At 43.7% G+C, this 19,284-nt stretch overlaps 1 protein-coding gene across 2 annotated transcripts in view; it reads left to right on the forward strand.

Annotated features, from left to right (window-relative positions):
* Positions 1–19,284, forward strand: part of PLEKHN1 (pleckstrin homology domain containing N1) — a 58,413-nt gene that overhangs the window by 2,166 nt on the left and 36,963 nt on the right. For both annotated transcript variants that reach the window (XM_081871015.1, XM_081871016.1), the window contains exon 2: positions 3,957–4,056. In XM_081871015.1, the coding sequence (XP_081727141.1) occupies positions 3,957–4,056 (100 nt within the window). The remainder of the gene's footprint in view (positions 1–3,956; positions 4,057–19,284) is intronic.

Genomic DNA, 19,284 nt, shown 5'->3' on the forward strand with positions numbered 1-19,284 from the left:
TGCCTTTTTCAGATTTTTAAGTGCCCAAATGGCCAGGCGCCTGAGCTTTCTTTCTTTAGGTGTCTATGTGGGTGTAAACTTACAGGCAGGAACCCTGAAACTGATGCTGGTAATTGTGTAAAGGGCTGTGGCTCCGTGGTGGAGCATCTATTTTGTGCTAGTTTCAATCCCCAACATCTCCAGGTAGGGCAGGTAATATCCCTTCTGAAACCCTGGAGAGCCACTGACGGTCAGTGCAGACGATACTGAGCTAGATGGATCTAGGGTCTTAGTATAAGGCAACTTCCTATATACAAGATCCAGACTTAAACGTCTTATGGTTGCATGAAAAATCAGAGGATTTGTGGGCAAATGCAAAATCACGTAGCATGTTGAAAATGCTGTGTGTCCAGGCAGTGTCCCCAATGCCCATCAAGCCATTTGGGTGGAAAATGCCAATATGATTGCACATTGTATCCACCTGCGAAGCACTTGACGTTGTTAGGTTTTGGTGGCGCCGAGATGAGTAGTTGTGAATTAGTGGAGCAACACACTTCCCTCTTCCCTCTCCAGAAGGGAATTAAAGCATCATCAACAAAAGAGTTAATGGACTGCCATAGAATTCATAGAACTCTCTTGTTGATGTGGCTTTAATTCCCTTCTGGAGAGGGAAGAGGGAAGTGCATGATGGGATATCACAGGAAGTAAGAGCTTTGCCCTGCCCTAGTTAGCACTTCATGGCCATCCCTGGCAAGAGGTGCGACATTGCAAACCACAAGTTCTGACACATCAAAGAAAACTAACACATATTGCAAAATGCAACAAATGGAACATATGCTAAGGTGGTTTTGTATTTGTAACCATATTTTGGGGTATCAGTGTCTGCCCTTAAGATCAATAGGCCTCTTTACCAATCACTTGAGTTTCTTTTTCTTTCTAAAATTTCTGTCTGCTTCTTTGCTTTACCAAGAGATGTTTGGGGATGGGGGCTTTGCTAAAATTCAAGGGTAGCAACAGATGCTGGGCCTGTCTGTTTTGTTTAGGGTTGCAAGTAACGCTACTCAAGTTAGCTGATCAGTGCTACCAGACGGTATGTGAAAACAAGGGGTCCCCAGTTGAATATTTTTTGGGTGTGTGTGGAGGTTTGCAACCTGTGGCACTCAAGTGAAAGTACAGTAGTAATAGAGAGAGCAAATGGATGGTTTGAATGTTCTTTACAGGACAGAATTCTCTCACAAGAATACACTTCAAGTATAGGGAATGGCACAAAATTTACATGCACACACCGTGGTGTGACTGCAAGAGATGCATTGAATGATGCATTATTAACCTATGGAACTCACTGCCTCAAGATGCTGCAGTTGACACTAGGTTGAAAACCTTTAAAAAGATATTGACAAATGAATGGAGCAGGAGACGTCAATTGACAGCTATTGCTCACATTAGTGAAATAATATATGTGTACACAAAGGCTCACACATGGGGTTTGCAGTAGTCTTCGGGGGTTTTTCCAATTAAAAATATATATGTTAGGGGAGTGGCAACTGTCTTGTCACATCACATATTTCACTGGAATTTGTTGCTACGAGAGTAGTGATAGCCTCCAACTTGGATGAGGATTAGATAACTTCATGGAGGACAAAGCTCTCAGGGCTACTAGCCACAATGGCTATGTTGCCTCTAGTACTAGAGATGGCATATTGCTGGGGAAGAAGGGTGGAAGGTCACAGGACTGATTACAGCATAAAAATACTAAATTGAAAAACTAAATACTTAACATAACAATAAATAATAATAAGCAAAAAAACCAATAACTCCACCTCCTACAAACACGTTTAAAAGGCCATAGATTGTTTAATCAGCCAATGGCCTGGTTATAGAGAAAGGTTTTTGCCTGGCATCTAAAGATATGTAATGAAGGCACCAGGTGAGCACTCCACAAGTGGGGAGCCACCACAGAAAAGGCCCATTCCTGTGGTGCCGCTCTCTGGACCTTTCAAGGAGGAGGCACACTGAGAAGGGCCTCAGGTGATGATCTCAGGGTCTGGGTTGGTTCATACGGGGGGGGGGGGGAGGTAGTCCTTGAGGTTTTGTGGTCCTGAGCCGCTCAAGGCCTTATAAGTCAAAACCAGTACAGTACATTGAATTGGGGGGCCCTCCAGAAGTTGCCGGTCTCCAACTCCCATCAGCCCCAGCCAGCATGGCCAGTGGTTAGGGAAGATGGGAGTTGTAGTCCAACAACATCTGGAGTTCAGCAGTTTCCTCACCCCTGGTTTAAATATGCTGAGTGGCAAGTAATCAGTGTTAAGTGATCTGGAGTCTGTACCCATAAGATGTGTCTGGCTGCATACGCGTGTGTGTGTGTGTGTGTGTGTGTGTTTAAGAATACAATCTCCTGTTTGCAAATGGGGAATGCAACAGCCCCTTACAGAGAAGCATTTGCTTCTGCTGTGTGGAGTAGCATGAAGGAAGCATGTGAATAAAACAAGAACAACAAAACAAAACAAAAAACACCCATCACCATGCAGCAAAAATGTTGTAATTTGCTTTCAAGAGCCGAAACTATGTTGACTGAGAGTGATGGTGGGTGGGGAAAGGGGAATACCTCCATGACATCAGCTGGCACCTGGGCACCAACAATGCCTTTTAATGGGGTCTGAGTCACTGCTGGTGTCACCTTGAAAGAAGAATCAGGGATGGCAGGGATGGTTATTTAAATGGTGCAACAAGACTGTTGGTTTTAGCCAGGGGGAATGCTATGTGGGGCCCTAATCAGGGAGCAAAAATGACTTAGGATTGTTTCTAAAGCTATGCCTTTACTCAGAGTAGTTCTGCTGAAATTAGTGAATATGACTAAGGCTGTGAACACGTTGGGTAGAACCGCGATACTTTCGAAGCACACCCATTTCAAGTACAGGACTGTCGCCCCTCAAACCCTGATAACTTTAATTTCCTCCTAACAGAACTACAATTCCCCACATCCATAACAAACTACAGTTCCCAGGATTCCTTTGAGAAAACTATGTGCATTCACCTTTTTGGTGGCTAACACCATATGTACACTACTTCCCAAATCAGTGGTAGCAGCACACTGGAAGTAATTGGAGTGTGGAGGTCAATTAATTTCAATGGGTCTGCTCTGTGTAAGACATGGTTGGATACAACCTTTAGGGCTGCACTGATTTGCTTGTTGGTGTAGTGTGTGGGAGAGAAATCACTTTTACTGATTTAGCTATCGTAGGTAACTTTTACGAACCAGTGCTGTTGTGCTCAGATCCTGCTTTTGGACTTCCCATAGGCATCTGGTTGGCCTCTGTGAGAACAGGATGCTGGACTAGATAGGGCTCTGGCCTGATGCAGCAGATTCTTCTTATTTGTTTTTGGGTATCCATGTGTGGGTGTGGGTGATTGCACCCTGCAGCAATAGTTGCAACAGTGGCCTTGAGAAAGAGATTCTGAGGCAGAACATGGGGCCTGTTTCAATCCCCATCATCTCCAGGTAAGGCTGGGGGGGGGGTGTCTGAAAACCCTGGAGAGCTGCTGCCACTTAGTGTAGATGATATTGAGCTTCCATACTACTTACGTTAAAGTTGCATCATATTCAAACTCATGTGTTCTGAGAGAGCGTGCATGCCTCATCTTTCTTTTAGAGAACTGTGAAGATGAAAAAGGATTACCTTAACACACTCCTTGGGAAGGACAGAATCCTTTGACCATCCATGATGAGGAATGAGACCGAACGAAGCATTCCTTTGTGGAAGGACAAATGAAACAAAGTCCCCCCCCCCCCCCGCCAAAAAAAACCCAAGGAGAAATTCACTAAGCCTAAATGTTATTGATGGCCAGCTGTTCATTAGGTCCGGACACTTAAAAGCCTTGTGATAAAAGTTGCTAATTCCACCCTGATGCGTTGCTGATTTGATTTGTTTGCTTGCTTTGATCTCGCCTGACTCTTTTTTTTTTAAATTGCTTTTCAGACAAGAGAGCAAAAAAAAGCTAGCCAGCCTTTTTGGTTTTGAACCAGGACAAGAGAGGGATGTTACTTCAGACAAGATACTCCAATATATTCCTGGCCAGGTAAGTGCTCTGAGATCTATAGTGATCTTAATTTGAATAATGGTGGTGGCATTTCTGCTATCCAATGTTTTGTGTATCTTCAGGCCCTCTTTTAATCTTGGACATCCTGAGGTGAGATAAGTGACTATTGTATTCCGTTTACAGATGAGAAACCGAGGTTGTGATAGGGCCTTGAGCAAGGCCACTCACTGAGTTTGTGGCTGAGGAGATGCAATTTGTAAGCACAAATCCTCAACCCGCAAATAAAATTGCTTCTGCACGCTGTAACGCAGTCTGGTTTAAACTAGTTAAGCCAGCCTGGTTTAAACAGATTTTCATGCTGTGCCCCAATGAGTTTTTGGAAATGGAAGAAATGGCATGCCTGTTTTAAGGATAGTTAACAGCCTTGTCAAACTACAGTTCCCAGAGGTCTTAAGGAGGAAAGCTACAGCTGACTTTTAGGACATCTAAAAACACCATCATCATCATTACCATACTTTTATTTTAATTATCAGGGTTCTTCTTCTACGGATGACAGTCTTTAGAATTGTTTCACTGTGAAAGTTGCAGCATGATTGCTGGCCAGCCAGTGGGCTTGCTATTGTCATCATGACGCACAAGAGCTTTTAATTACCCATGATTAAAAATTAAAACAAATTAGCCAGCCCACAGTCAATATTTCCCTGCCCTGAGCCTTTTTAAACAAGAATTCAGAATGGGGATCAGGGCTGTATATATACCTTAACACATTTAAAGCAAACTCCCCCTCACCCAGACAAAAGAATCATGGGAACCATAGTTTACCTTCACAAAGTTACAATTCCCAGCACCTTTAACAAACTGCAGTTCCTAGTATTTGAGGGTGTGCTTTAAATGTGTAAAGGTGTGTGTGCAGCCCAGATCCCTTCTCCATTGAGGAATGTTTGCTTGTTCTCATGCTGTATTTCCCTGGGCGGAGATGGTGACAGAGCCCTGTCACCAACCTGTATATCTGGAGTTATGACTACAAAAAGGTGGGGAGGAAGGGATTGTGCTGCTCTCCCTGTTCTTTTGAGAAAGCAGGAAGCTAGTTGATGGATTAGGCTGATTCATCCTTCCCAGGGTGCAAAAGCTGGTAATTCTGTAACGCACACAGATGGTTCCACATGAGACGTACCTAGGGTCCCTTGTGCCCTTGGCTAAGGAGCTTTATCAGTGGCAGTGCCGCACCCCCACCCCCCAAAGAAATCACTTTACTGCAATGGCCAAGAAGCCAAGGCAGGGTCAGATAGGGCTTCTGGAAATGTTGGATCAAACCCACAAGTAGATTTTACTGCCACCTTTTCCCTCACCCTCGGATTTGTGCTGGGAGCAGTTTTGTTTGTCCTCCCTTAATGTTCTCTTTCCACCTTGACTGTAAACGCTGCACTTGCAAAAATATTACCAATGTCTGTTTTGTTAGGGGAAACATTGAGCTAGGCCTTGTGGGAGGCACACAAGAGACAACCACTCCATGCAGTTAGAGCATATTCAAAGTACATGGCTTCGTCCCCACAGAATCATGGGTGATGTATTTTATTAAGGGTGCTGTGAGACACGAACTTCGGTTCCCAGCATTCTTTGGGGGAAATCATGCACTTGAAACATGCAACGTGGATGTTAATCTACTAGGTGAACTACTTTTCGTACAAGCACAAGGCAGATGTGTCCAGCCTCCTCTCCTGCCCCACTGAAGTGCTTTTTTCTGTGACACAGTGACACTGCCATCACAATGAAGTAGCCTTTTGCCTGAAGTCTTTAATTTCCATGTTTTGTAGGCCATAGTCAACGTCTTCAAAGGGGTGAGACCCACCCCAAGCTAAGAGATGGCTTGAGCTGAAAGCCCCATCAATTTGCTGTGTGGGGATACGCTTACATGTTTGGAAAGGAGTAGCATTTATATGCAATAATTAGCATCTATAGTGCTTTAGAGAGAGTTTAAAGAGCTTTACATACTCTAGATTAAACAAAACAAATTCCTTCCAGTAGCACCTTAAAGACCAACTAAGTCAGTTCTTGGTATGAGCTTTCGTGTGCATGCACACTTCTTCAGATACGGGTATCTGAAGAAGTGTGCATGCACACGAAAGCTCATCCCAAGAACTGACTTAGTTGGTCTTTAAGGTGCTACTGGAAGGAATTTGTTTTGTTTTGACTATGGCAGACCAACACGGCTACCTATCTGTAACTATACTCTAGATTGCTCAGGAATTCCACAACAACATTCTAAATGAGGTGCCTGTACTCTGCCTATAATGCAAATGGAAGTGGGGCTTGAGGTGGACATTTATTTATTGCATTTATATCCCATCTTTCCTCCAAGGAGCTCAAGGTGGTATAGATGGTTCTGCCTCTCTTTCATTTTATCCTCACAGTGACTCTGTGAGGTAAGTTAGGCTGAGAAATAACTACAGACCCAGGGAGTTTCATGACTGAGTAGGGATTTGAACTGTGGTCTCCCAGCTCCTGATCGAACACTCCCAACTACTGTACCACGCTGGCTCTCAAAGCGAGTGAGAGACCCTGTTGGCATATTACACCCATATTCCAAGATCTCCACTGGTTGCCAATTTGTTACCGGGCCAAATTCAAGGTGCTGCTCTTGAAATATTTATGGTTTATTTATTTATTTATTAAATTTGTACGCTGCCTTTCATCCATAGATCTCTGAGTGGTTTGTGACATTAAAAATACAAGATGAAAGCACAAAATACATAATAAAAAGGGGGGGGAGAGAGGAAAACCCACAAGTCAATAACCCACCTCCCCTCAACACTTGTTTTACTTGAAGGCTTGCCTTATTCCATGGGTGCCTGCTTGCACAGCCACAAATGCTGTATAATGTTACAGGGTATATAACATCATATAGCATGGGGAAGGGGCACCTAGTCTTTGGTGCTCCTTGCCCATTAACATACCATACTGTGTTTGACACCTGCTAAAAACGTTTAGGCAAACCTGCCCAGATATGTACATTTGCTGTTTTGAAATTGGTTGGCTTTATTTATATTTTGACCATGTTAATATGTCTACTTGTTTTGACATTTTGATTTTATCTATATTTTCTTATGGATATTTTATATTATTTTATGCAAACTGCTTAGAGGGTTTATTATTATTATTAAGCAATATATACATCTTATTAAATAAAAATATGTGTGAATTGAATAGGTAGACTCGTATCTCCTCTCCTCCACATGCAGCTGCTGAGTGACCTTGGGCTAGTCATACCTCTCTGAAGTCTCTCAGCCCCACTCACCTCACAGAGGGGAGGAGGGGAAAAGAGAATGTTAGCCGCTTTGAGACTCCTTCCAGTAGTGATAAAGCGGGATATCAAATCCAAACTCTTCTAGGAACTTCGGTCTTTTAAATACTTTTATGAGATCATTAAGGATTCTGCCTTGCATCCTTTAACCTTAATCTGTGGAGTGTTGTGGCTGGTTGTTGTAGGCCACTTACATGCGCACACATGCACGCATAAACACACATGTGCACACCGTTAAGAACACAAGACACTCCTGGATTATGCCAATGGCCCATCTAGTCCAGCATCCTATTCTCACGGTGGCCAGCCAGGTGCCTATAACCCAGAGTACGGTGGTAATTTATTTTGAATAACTTACATGGAGTACCATGATGGGTCAAATGGTGTGTTTACATCAGGCATAGGCAAACTCGGTCCTCCCGATGTTTTTGGCCTACAACTCTCATGATCCCTAGCTAACAGGACCAGTGGTCAGGGATGATGGGAGTTGTAGTCCCAAAACATCTGGAGAGCCGAGTTTGCCTATGCCTGGTTTACATTGCCTATAGCTGCAATCTTCTGTGCATTTACCCTGTAAAGGCTCATTCAGGCATCCTTTTTATTCTGTGTTTATGATGATTTGTGCTCACGAGGCTATTGGGGCAGTCCTACACTATCCCACATTAAATACTGCTTCTGTCTGCAAAAGGTTTGGGGGCAGGAATAGTGCTTCATTTCTACTTGTGTAACTTTCTGCTGAAATCCTGTAACTTTTAACTCCACAAATGTTCTGTATGAGTTTTCATCACACTTCTGTTGCCCTATAGCCCCTCTAGACAGCAATAATGTTGTAGTGTTGCAGAACAACTGATAAATTGGGATAAATACACCACTGACACATTGCTGATACAATTGTGCTGTAATGGAGGAGTTAATGTTGGTGGTCATGTCAACTCTCTCATGCCACACATTAGCTACAGCAGTTGTAGTAAACCTGCAACTCCACCAGTAACAAACAATTGCGTATATGAGGGTTATATATACTATCAGTGAGATTGTGAAAGGATGACAGGGTTCTTAATACCAGGTGATATTGTGTGTGCCTGAGGCAGAGAAAAGATAGAGTGAATTACCTTTGGCAAAGGCGGAAATTCGGGCCCATAGCAGTTGGGGACCTTGACCGATGTCAACCACTTCCTGTCTTGCTACATTTCCCAAGCACAGTGGCGCATGCCCTGGGGCAAAAACAACATTGACTCTGTGAGGAAGGAAGAGAAGTTTAGATAACAAATATTATCTCCACCACACTTTTTTTTAAATATGTCTTCAAGGAGACGCTTAATTCAGAGCCCCCACCCCCAACCCTTGTGACGCAATAGGCTGTCCAAAGTTGACATGGTGGCCATCCGTGGTGATTAAAGTATAAGTCATTGGATTCTCCGTTCTAGCTAAGGTCTGAGGGAGTTTAATTTTTAACTAGCCTCACCTATAGCTAAGGCGGAGCAAAGCGAGACATGTCGGTGCGTGTCTTGCTCAATCAACCCCCAGCTAGGAACTGGGCTTCAAAATCCTCTCTCTTTCTTGTGTGAGGTGCTGAGAGAAACCCAAAATGATCTAAACCTCCACTTGGAGCAGTGGGGGGGCATGAATGAGTGTCTGTGAGAAATACAAACAGCCCAGAGGGGTGGAAATACTGCTGAGTGATGATAAAGGGAGTGAAAAAACCCCAAACTCTGGTTTCTTCCTATTTAGGCCACCAGCCAAATGTCTTCTGCCTGAAGGCCCTTGATGATATTCCATTAATATGTGTGTGTGTGTGTGTGTGTGTAGGAGGTTAGTGGTTTGTACATTTTTGGTACGGTGAGCAGGTTCTTCATTCATTGTAACCAATGCTAGTCCTATTCAGAAGTGAAACCACTGAAATGAATTGCAATAGGTCTACTCTGAGTAGGACTTTAGGCCCCATCTGTGCCATACACATGTGCCCATTCAACCACTTCAGTTGTCTATAGGTGCCACATACGGTAATACCCATTTTGCATTTGTAAGAACTTGATTGTTTAGTGCGGCAGCACATGGGCATAGCCGGGGAGGGGGGAGAGAGGAAGTTGCAGATCCCCCCAAATCAGTAAAAATCAATAAAAATACATCGCTAACTGATGCCCTCCCCCCAAAATCTTGGCTAAGCCCTACAATTTGGAACTCCCTGCTTATTGAGATCAAACGGGCGTCTCCACTGTACTCTTTTTGGCACCTGCTGCAAACATTCCTGTTTCGATGAGCCCGCCCAAATGCTTAGAAGGTTGAGGTAATTTTAATCTGTTTTAGCGCTTTTAAAAGTATGCCTGTTGCCCCCCCCATTGATTTTATCGTTTTATCGCTTCGAAAACAGCTTTGAGGGTTTTTAATTTTTTTTATACTCAAGCGGTCCATACATGAAATAAATTTTAAAAAACAGATTTTAACTCCTCTTATACCGCTTTAAGTAATTATGTCTTCCCCAAGAACGATAATGTGCTGATTTGTGAGGAGACCCCCTGTTTCCCTCACAGAGCTACAATTCCCAGAGGTCCATGGGAAGAGGGATCAATTGTTAAGCCACTCTGGGAATTGTAGTTCTGTGAGGGTGATGGGGGGTTTCCTCACAACTCTCAGTGCCCTTAACAAAACACAGTTCCCAGGCTTCTTGGACGGAAGGGCAATGCCTGTTTAAAGAGTTGTGGGGCCTTAGTCGGGTACAACCTATTAGTAGATGAATTCTGGAAGATTCAGGACAGGCAAAAGAAAGTGCTTCTTCACACAGCATGTAGTTAAATTATGGAACTATATACACTGTGATACGGCAGGAGTGGCCAGTTTGTAACCCTCCAGATGGGCAGCATATAATAATACTGTAATAAAAATTTTCCTGGAGTATGCCTTCCATCGTCGCTGACCATTGGCCCTGCTGGCTGAGGCTGATGGGAGTTTTGCAGCCCAACAACAACTGGAGGGCCACACAGGTTCCCCATCCCTGCCTTCACACATTAACGTTAAGAGCTTGAGGTTATTCATCTGTTTCCCACATACCTTTGGTATTGTCTTTCTTTACCCCCTGCTTGGGTTATTCTGATAAGTGATGGAGCAGGAAATGACCTCAGATTTCCACTGATGGTGTTATGATTCACCAGTTAAGACACTATCTAGTGTGAAGGTGCCTCTCTCTGTCTGTGAATAATATATTGCTGCGATCAATTTGCATTAGGCAAATTGAGATAAATTATCTCAACTGATATTGGAATTCCCCCCTCTTTATTTACCCATTTGTGATGCAAACTGCTAAAAGTAGTGCTATTATGAGAAGATTTCCAGAGGGTTTCCTGCAATGAAAACAATCAAGAGAGTATTGTGGCACCTTTTAACAAAGGTATTGTGGCACCAGCTTTTGTGGTCTGAGCATCTGACAAAACTGTTTGAATGCACAAAAGTAGGTGTTTTAATATATTTATGAAGTCTCTTTAAGGTGCCATAAGACTCCTTGGTGTTTTTACTGATGTGAGGTTTCAGCTTGACTGGAATTTTGTGAGAATTCCAGAACCATTTTTTTATTTCATTTTTAAGAACACTTCACATCTCTCACTTTTGTATTTTTTGTATATATTGTAAGCTGCCTTGAGAACTTTCCAGTTGGTAAAGATACATAGGCAGCATTTCAAGCACTTGACTTCCCCTAAAGAATCCTGGGAAATGTAGTTTGTTAAGGGTACTGGGAACAGTAGTTCTGGGCAGGGGGGTAAATTAGTTTCCAGTATTTTCTGGGGGCGGGTGCCATGTGCTTTTAATGTATTGTGTGGGTCTGATCTGACCTGACGATGGGTCCATCTAACTCTGACTGGCAACAGTTGTCTGGGATGCTCGACTGGGTGCCTTCTCAGCCTTAGCTGGGTGCACTGGGGATTGAGCCTGAGACATCCAAATATTTTAAACAAATGTCATTTTTTATCTCGCCTAATAGTTAGTATATCTTGGACTGATTGTGAGGGGAGGGCCCTGCCGCTCTTGATTCTTGAGTATGTCAGTGATACTAAGCCACTTACTTGCCTATACTGTTCACAATTCTTTTTGCCTGTTGAATCATTGAAAAACAAAAGTGAGCCTTTCAGGGGATGAAGGATTTGTACTGTGAAACTAGACGCAGAAACGACGTGCAGAACCGGCTGACAAAGCAAAAGATATTTCTGGAATGAATCACAATTATTTCATCATCCCATGTGAACAAGATTGTATAGTATCTGTGCAATTTGCCCAGTGTAATTATTCTACACCTCAGGAGTTCTCGAACACAGAAGACATTAAAGGGCAAAGGCTGGCCCATTGCGGGAATAATTCCTACCACCCCTACATTTTCAATGGCACACTATTCTTGCCATTGCCTGCTTAAATGTGGCAACGGAGCTTCTAGGATTCACCAATCCAGGAACTAAACTTTATAGACCCATTCGCACCAACCATTCTTACTCGGATTTCTGCTATTCCAATTGAGACATAATCTGAAGCTGCAATCAGGTTTAGTGAGTTAGTAGGATGTTGCTGGTGGTTTGCGTAAAGTGAGTGAGTTCCTATTGGCTTGGAAAGCCTGGGAACGTGGGGGAAGATGAAAATCTGGGTTGCCACTTAATGCCCAGAAGGGCGTCTAATTAAATTTGGGTGTGTGGCTGATTGTAGTAACACACAAAATAAGTAGCATGCTGGGGTGTGTGGGAGCAGGTGGAAGGGGCCGTTTTAAAATATGAATCCAAGTTATTCTCTTGAAAGAGAGCTAGATGTTTTCTTACTTCTTTTGCCAGCACTGAATATGGTGCCTTCAGCAAAGTGCTGCCCTGCAGATGTTTTGGACTCCAAAGCATCTATACTGCGATATGTCAGTTTATAATCCTATATACCCACTTAAGTGCCAGAAAGCCCCATTGAACTCAATTGGATTTTCTTTTGAGTAGATTTGCATAGGATTATGTGTGATTAATTATAAAAAGGATTCACCAACAGAGGAGGTTACTTGCTGTGTCTCTGTGTGATTTACTGCAGTGGCCTTTTCTCCTCCTAATCAGCCTTCACTGCGGATATGTGATAACTGCTCTGTTTTGGGTGTGATTGTGGTCATTTAGTCACTCCTGACACAGCAGAATTGTTTGCCTTCAGAGGAGATCCTGCCAGAACCATACAGAAGCCCAGTCGTTCATACTGTTACACAAATCTTTTCAGGTATACGAGTGGAGACATGTGCCTCCACATATAACCGAGAATTGTGAATTTAATGAAGAAACACTGCGGTATACTTTTGTGGCCACATGTATCTGAACCTCAGAGTATACATGATGTTCTAATTATGGGTTCTGACCCTTTTGGACAGCTTTGTTCTTCTACAGCAGAGAAAGTGGAACACATCAGCCTGTGACTGTGCTAATGAAAGGTTACCCTTGATAATTAAGCACTGAGAAACTTTAGGTTAAATGCTTCTGTCCGAGGCTTGCATGTGCAATAAATTCCATTCTTGGTCCTGCCTTTGCTCTTCCCTGATCTCTGGGCCCACCGAGAGCCTAAAATAAGATGGTTCTCAGTTGCTGTTGCTTTTGAAGTTACGTTTGTGCCTCCTCAGGCTACAGCTCTGATATGGTAGCAGGAACTTATGTGCACCCCAGCATTGTTTTGGCGTTTTTAAACAGGAAAAAGGTACAAATGGTATCACTTGGGAGAGTCCTGAAAATCACAGCTGTAGATCTGTAATCAGCCCTCCTACACATGACAAGTGAACATCTGCAGCTTTGACACAGTGTGAAAAGCAGTAACTGATTTAACTCTAGAACTTAGCAGACATCCAATGAAGCCGAATGTTGAAAGTTTCAGGACAGGCAAAAGAAAGCACTTCTTTACGCAGTGTGTAGTTTAACTATGGAATTCACTGCCACAAGAATAGTGATGGACACCGATTTGGGTGGCTTTAAAAGAGGATAATCTGTGCATGCACCATACATTTAAAGCATGCACACCCCTGTAAAGAATCTTTGGAACTGTAGTTTACCCCTCAAAAGCTAAAGTTCCCAGCACCCTTGACAAACTATATTTCCTGGGATTATTTGAGTGTGGGGGGGGGAGTGCTTTAAATGTATGGCGTACATGCAGCCTTGGACAAATACACAGAGAACAAGGCTATCTGTTGCCACTAGACACCATGGCTGTATTCTACCTCTGCTTTCAGAGGCAATATGCTAGGACTCACAGTATGCTAGGACTCGCAAGTGAAGAGTGCGTTGCTACACTCTGGTCTTGCATCTGATTGGCCTCATTGAGAACAGGTTGTGGGACTAGATGGGCCACTGGCCTGATTCAGCAGGCTGTTTCTTCAGGGCTCCTCTTATGTTCTTAATTTGGATAATCAGACGTACTAATTATATCCTTAAGGCTGGGGACAATGCAGCCCAGGACAATAGGATGCCAGTGGTGGTTGCGCAAGTGGTGCAGATTGCAGGGTGCTATGCCTCTGTTTCAGTGTTGAAGCATGGAAAATACTCGAATGAAAAGCACATCCTCGGTGACGAGGAGATGGACATTACTATAACTGTTTATCTTTAGGATGAGTGCACTGTGTGTGTGGCAGGAGAGCTTTCAGAGTGTAAAGACCCCTGGGGGAGAGCGCAGCTCGTCTGTGCAGAGAGAGGGGAGCGCATTGCAGTCTCCTCTGTGGAATTTCAAGTCTGTGAGGGCTGAGCCCCTGAGAGGTCAATAGAGGGTGAGTTTCGCTCTCGCAGTGCAGAGCAGGATGGAATGTTGGAAGCTACATCAGATGTCCACCTTCTTCTCCCTCAGGTGTTTAACCTCTGTCTCAGCTGTACCGCTTCAGGATGCTAGTGGGGGATTTCCTTCACAATAATAATTTCCCTGCACATAGAAAATGAGTCCTTGAAAGAAGGGTCCCAATGCAAGATTTTCTCTGACATTCCAGGCTTTGCTGAACTTTTCTGTATTGAACAGTGTCCAGTCATGGGAAGCCTGACCTCCAGTCTGTAACCTCAGTAAGAATTAGGCCACTCATCTAGATAAAGGATGGAGAACCTCATTCCCAGAGTTCAAATGTAGCCTTCCTACCTTCTCTGTCCGTCCCTTGGAACTTTACCCAGGCTCTCCTTGGGTTGCATCCCTCACTGGCCTTGCTTTGCACTCTCCCTGAGTGTTTTTGCCTGGCTGCAATGCACCCTGGAACTCTGATCATGCATCTTATGTGCCTGGACGGAGGATAGAGAGGGTTGTGTGAGTGTGCATGGAAACTGCACAAAGGTTGGAAACTCAAGGCAGTAGAAATATAAGATGATTGGAACCCCACTGAACTTGAAGCATGGGAAGCCCCAACAAAAAATTATAATTTGGCAGAATATTTGGACTATATGATATGTATTTGTATAATTTGGAATACTTAATGTGATTTGATTGGATTGTTAAAATGGAAAATTTAATAAAAAACATTTTTGTTAAAAAAAGGAAACTTCACAAAGGTGAAATTTGCATTCATTGCTCCACCTACTTTTGCCTCTGACCCCTCTCACCACTTGCATGTGGCTCCAAAAAGGTTGCCCAGAGGGGAATGTGGCTCTTAGTGTGAAAAAGGTTCCCCATCCCTGCTATAGATATGTCAGTTTTGCTGCTGTTCAGTATATTAGAATCTCTTCTGTTAAGATTCCTTGCATTGAAGGGGGTTGGACTAGATGACCCTTGGGGTGCCTTCCAACTCTACCATTCTGTGATTCTGGATTTGCTCCCTCATGTTTTTCTCCTGCCTTTCCTGGGATATCTGGATAGCACCATCCTCTGAGGTAACTTAGGGTGAGAGAGGGCGACTCACCTAAGCCGACTGAGAGCTCATCCACACTTCATTTTGTGCCACATTTCTAGACACAGGTCTGGGCTTCCCAGGTCCGTGTTTAAGCTTTTATTTTTGTCCTGGCACTTCCCCCAGGAAAGGCCACATTTTACCTGTCAGTTGGAGCAAACAGCAATGCATGGAAAACCAATTGCCGTTTGCTCTGATTTAGCAGTAAAATGTGGTTTTCCCTGGAGAAAACGCCAGGACCAAAACAAAACAAAAAACGCCTAGAAAGTGCAAAGCAAAGGTGAGTGTGGATGAGCCTTGAGTGAACTTTGAGACTCAGCAAAGATTTGAAGCTCGGTTTCCTACAACCAAACAGTTCCCCAAAATTGCAGTTGGCGGCGGTTGCCCCAATATCTCTTTTATCTGGGAAAACCTCCCTGCCAGTTGAGCCTTTGTGTTCACAACAGCTTTGTCCTGACTGGCTTGCACCCCCCCCCTTTTATCTGTCTCAGGGTTGGCAGGTGATCAATAACCCAGCAGCAAATATTTAATCTCTTTCTCCTCACTTTAATTGTCCCTCGGTGAAATCGTTAATTGTCGCTTAGCCGTTCCCATCTCCAGATACATGCTCACTGATGCTCTGTAGATTCTAATCTGTCCCCCACAGGACTGCTTGAACGGAAAGGTAGCTAACTAACTCTCTCTTTCTCTGGTTATAAGGGCAGATATTCCTGGAGAAGAATTTAGTGTGATTCCAAAGCTTGCAATCCTTTCAGCAACAGAGGGCTGTAACACATTACTTCTTTTATATTTTGAATGGCTTTGGGGCAGCTGCCAGGCCTCAGTGTCTGGCAAAGCCTACCGCTGATGCTGTCCGAGCCTTTCTTCAAATCCCGCTGCCCGCCACTCTCACTGTTGACTGGTCACCATTTTAAATTTCCCACAATCCCTTTCATGAGCTTTAGGGCATTTCAGGACGTATAAAAGGTAGTTGCCTGGTGCTGATCAGAGGAGCCACGGCTCCAGTAACCACTACTAAGGAAACCCAGTAGACCCTCAGGTATGCAGGAGCCCTGACCCTGGGTCTTACTTCCAAGTAAATATGCACAGGATTGCACTATTTGTTTTTGCTTTGAGTCCTACCACCCACAGCAGTGGTAAATGTAAATTATGAATCAGTGGCAACTTGGTGTAGCAGAGATGCATAAGCTTCTGGCTTTCATCTACTGCATACAGTATTTTGAAAATACTATATATCTTTGTTTGCTGTGCATTCAGATACCTCTTAAGATATTGTAACCAGATTTTGCATTATGGCTCCTGAGGTCAAGGAGCAGATTTTCATCTGTGTTTGGACACAGTTGGATGACGTTTGAATCAAGATGGTGGAGTGATCCTTTCAAAAGTGCACTGGTTTTAACCACTGATTCAGAAAGGCACTGATCTTTCGGTTTCTTACAATTCCAAAGTGACACCAGGTTTCTTCAGTGAAGAAGTAGCATATGGGCCTTAATTAAGCCTCAGAATTCAGTGTTGGGATTTATGCTTGGAGCATGAGAGGTGATAATAAAGTGCACCTCTGAACATGTCCAGATTCTCTTACCACTTAGTACAAGAAGCACCTCCCTGGCAGCTTGAGTGAGGAGCAAGGCCCTTGAAATTAAGAGATGCTTGCAGCCACCTCTCTTTTTAGTAACATGTGAGCTGACCATTAGAAAGCTTCCAATTGTATGAGGAGTAGCTCTGGCTCCACATCTAGACGTGTTCATTGAGGATTTATCCTGGTTTGCTTGCACTTAAGTCTTCAGGGAGGTTAGACAACACTGGCTATTTCTTGAGCATTCATTCCAATTTGTTTGTGCAGAGGTTAAACACTACATAAAGCAAATGTTAGCCCACACTTCCTCATCACTTTCCTGATTGGGAGGGATTGAATCCAGCCTAAAAGCAATAACTGTCTGGAAGCACTCAGTGATGCTCAAAGGCCAGCAACCTTCGGCATTGATGGAAGTTGACCTAGTAGCAAAAGATAACGTATGCCTCTTGCATTCTTGCTTGAGCTACCTTCAATACCTTAGGAGGTCCTAAGGCATAGATGTTTTCTCCTTTGCATACCACCAAATCCTGCAGCCCAAAGGGTGTTATCTGTCCGTAGGCTTTGAGATGTCTTGATCCAATTAGGCCCAGCTAATGTCAGAGAAACCCAAGATAAAAAGGGCTTGTGGGTAATTAGCACCTTGTCACCAGTTAACTGGTTCCTCTCTAGCTGTTGACGGGTCTCTGAAGTGGCTGTTGCAGAGAGGTGAAGGCCCATTCCTGAGAAGTGAGCTAACCAAAGCACCACCCAGGGCAATGCTGGTCTGGCTAATAACTGCTGAGCCTTCATCTATCAAGGGGGCTCATGCAGCTGTCTCTGTTGGCACCAGTTATTAGAAAGCAGGCATATATGGATTAGAACTGGCTAACTGCTGCGGGGCCCTGCCCTGCCTGGATTGTGCTATCTGCCTGCCACTTGATCCCACGCTCTCCTTCAGGCTGCAAAAGACTTTTCCCTTTTTGAAGCTAGGACTTTAGTTGGTGCTTTTACTTAGCTTCACTGCATGCGTTTGACGGAGGGGAAGGGAGTACAGTACTGATGCTTTCTGACAAGGGAAGATGGAAGACAGCTGAAAGCTGTATAACAAGAAGCATCTTTGTCCTCAGTCCTGGATAAACAGGTTTTGCAGGCTCTTCAAAAACCTCCCCATCCTGTTTGATCAGAGTCACCTGTGGGTCAAAAATCAATGTGTATTATGTATGCTGAAGAAAAGGATGACTTCTTAAAAACCATCCGTTTCTCCACAGGCCTCTTTTGGTTACTGGGAGAAGAGAATGATAGACTAAATGAGCCACTGGCTTGACCCAGCAGGGCTTTTCTTGTGTTCCGCTTGTGTTCTTGGAAACAAAACATAAAGCTGCTAATTGAGTCCGCATTTGCCCAAACAGTGGCCATCAGCACTGAGTGTCTGTGAAAACATTATTCAAGGAGGGATTTAAATTCTGAGCTGTTCGTAACCTTAGTGCTTGCAAGCAAACACAAGACGAGATGGTAAAGCTCTGTCTGGACTGTACCATGTTAGACTGGTGGGGCCCCCCATGATCAAATGCCACACATAGCTCAGAGGTAAGAGTACCTGGTTTTTATGCAAAAAGTCCCAGGTTCAGTCCTTGACATCTTCAGGTAGGACTGAGAATTTCCCCTGCTAGAAACGCTGGAGAGCTGCTGCCAGTCAGTGCAGAATGTGTGAGCTAGATAGACCAGCGGCCTGAGAATACAACTCCTTAATGGTCATCCACGTGATACAAATCCCTATATATTACGGCAATATTCCTCCAGGAATTTTAAAAGTTGCATTGTTTTTATATAGGGCTGCTTCCAGGCTGTCTGTAGTTTGCGGGAGTGATTGAGTCACATACCAGAACTTCAGGTTTGCACATTCAACGTGGATTAAAGAGCTCTGGTGCTCTAGCACAACAAATAAACTTTTAAAAATTGCAACTCTTTTTGCTGTTTGAAAAGTGATGGAGAAATGCTTTGAAAAAGATGGATGAATAACTAATTGCAAGGGCATATAAACACCCAGCAAGTAAATCAGGATGAACATGGGATGAATGCTGCTTGCCATATAACATCCCTGTAGACAAATCACCAGTAAACACCATATGTACATGTGTACACGTTACTGGCTTAAAGGGCAGCAAGATCATTGCCCCCTCAGTGTGTTTCACATTGCATTTGCATGTTGTCAAATGCATCAGTGCGGTTGAATGTTTTTCAAAGTCACCCTCTTTTTGCCCATACCAGTGGGTGGAGAGATGGTGTGGATGTCTTCATATGGCTTCTGTTTTCAAATTGGATCAAATATGGTTGTGGGGGCATGTAAAGATTTAGCATATAAAGGCTAATGGGCATGTAAAGATTTGTGTCCAGGTTGAGAAGGAAAAGCAAGAGCTGTACAAGCAGCTGAGTTCAAAGAATTAGGAAGGGTGTGTGTGTACTTGCAGCTCAGCTGCAGGACTTGACTTTCACCCAAGTCTGGTAACCTCTACTTTTGGGGCTCAAATTAAGTTAGCACCTTCTTAAGCCTCTTAGCTGGGTTAATCACAA

This window comes from Podarcis erhardii, assembly GCF_964252035.2.
Source record: "Podarcis erhardii genome assembly, chromosome: 7".
In the NCBI taxonomy this organism is placed as follows: Eukaryota; Metazoa; Chordata; class Lepidosauria; order Squamata; family Lacertidae; genus Podarcis; species Podarcis erhardii.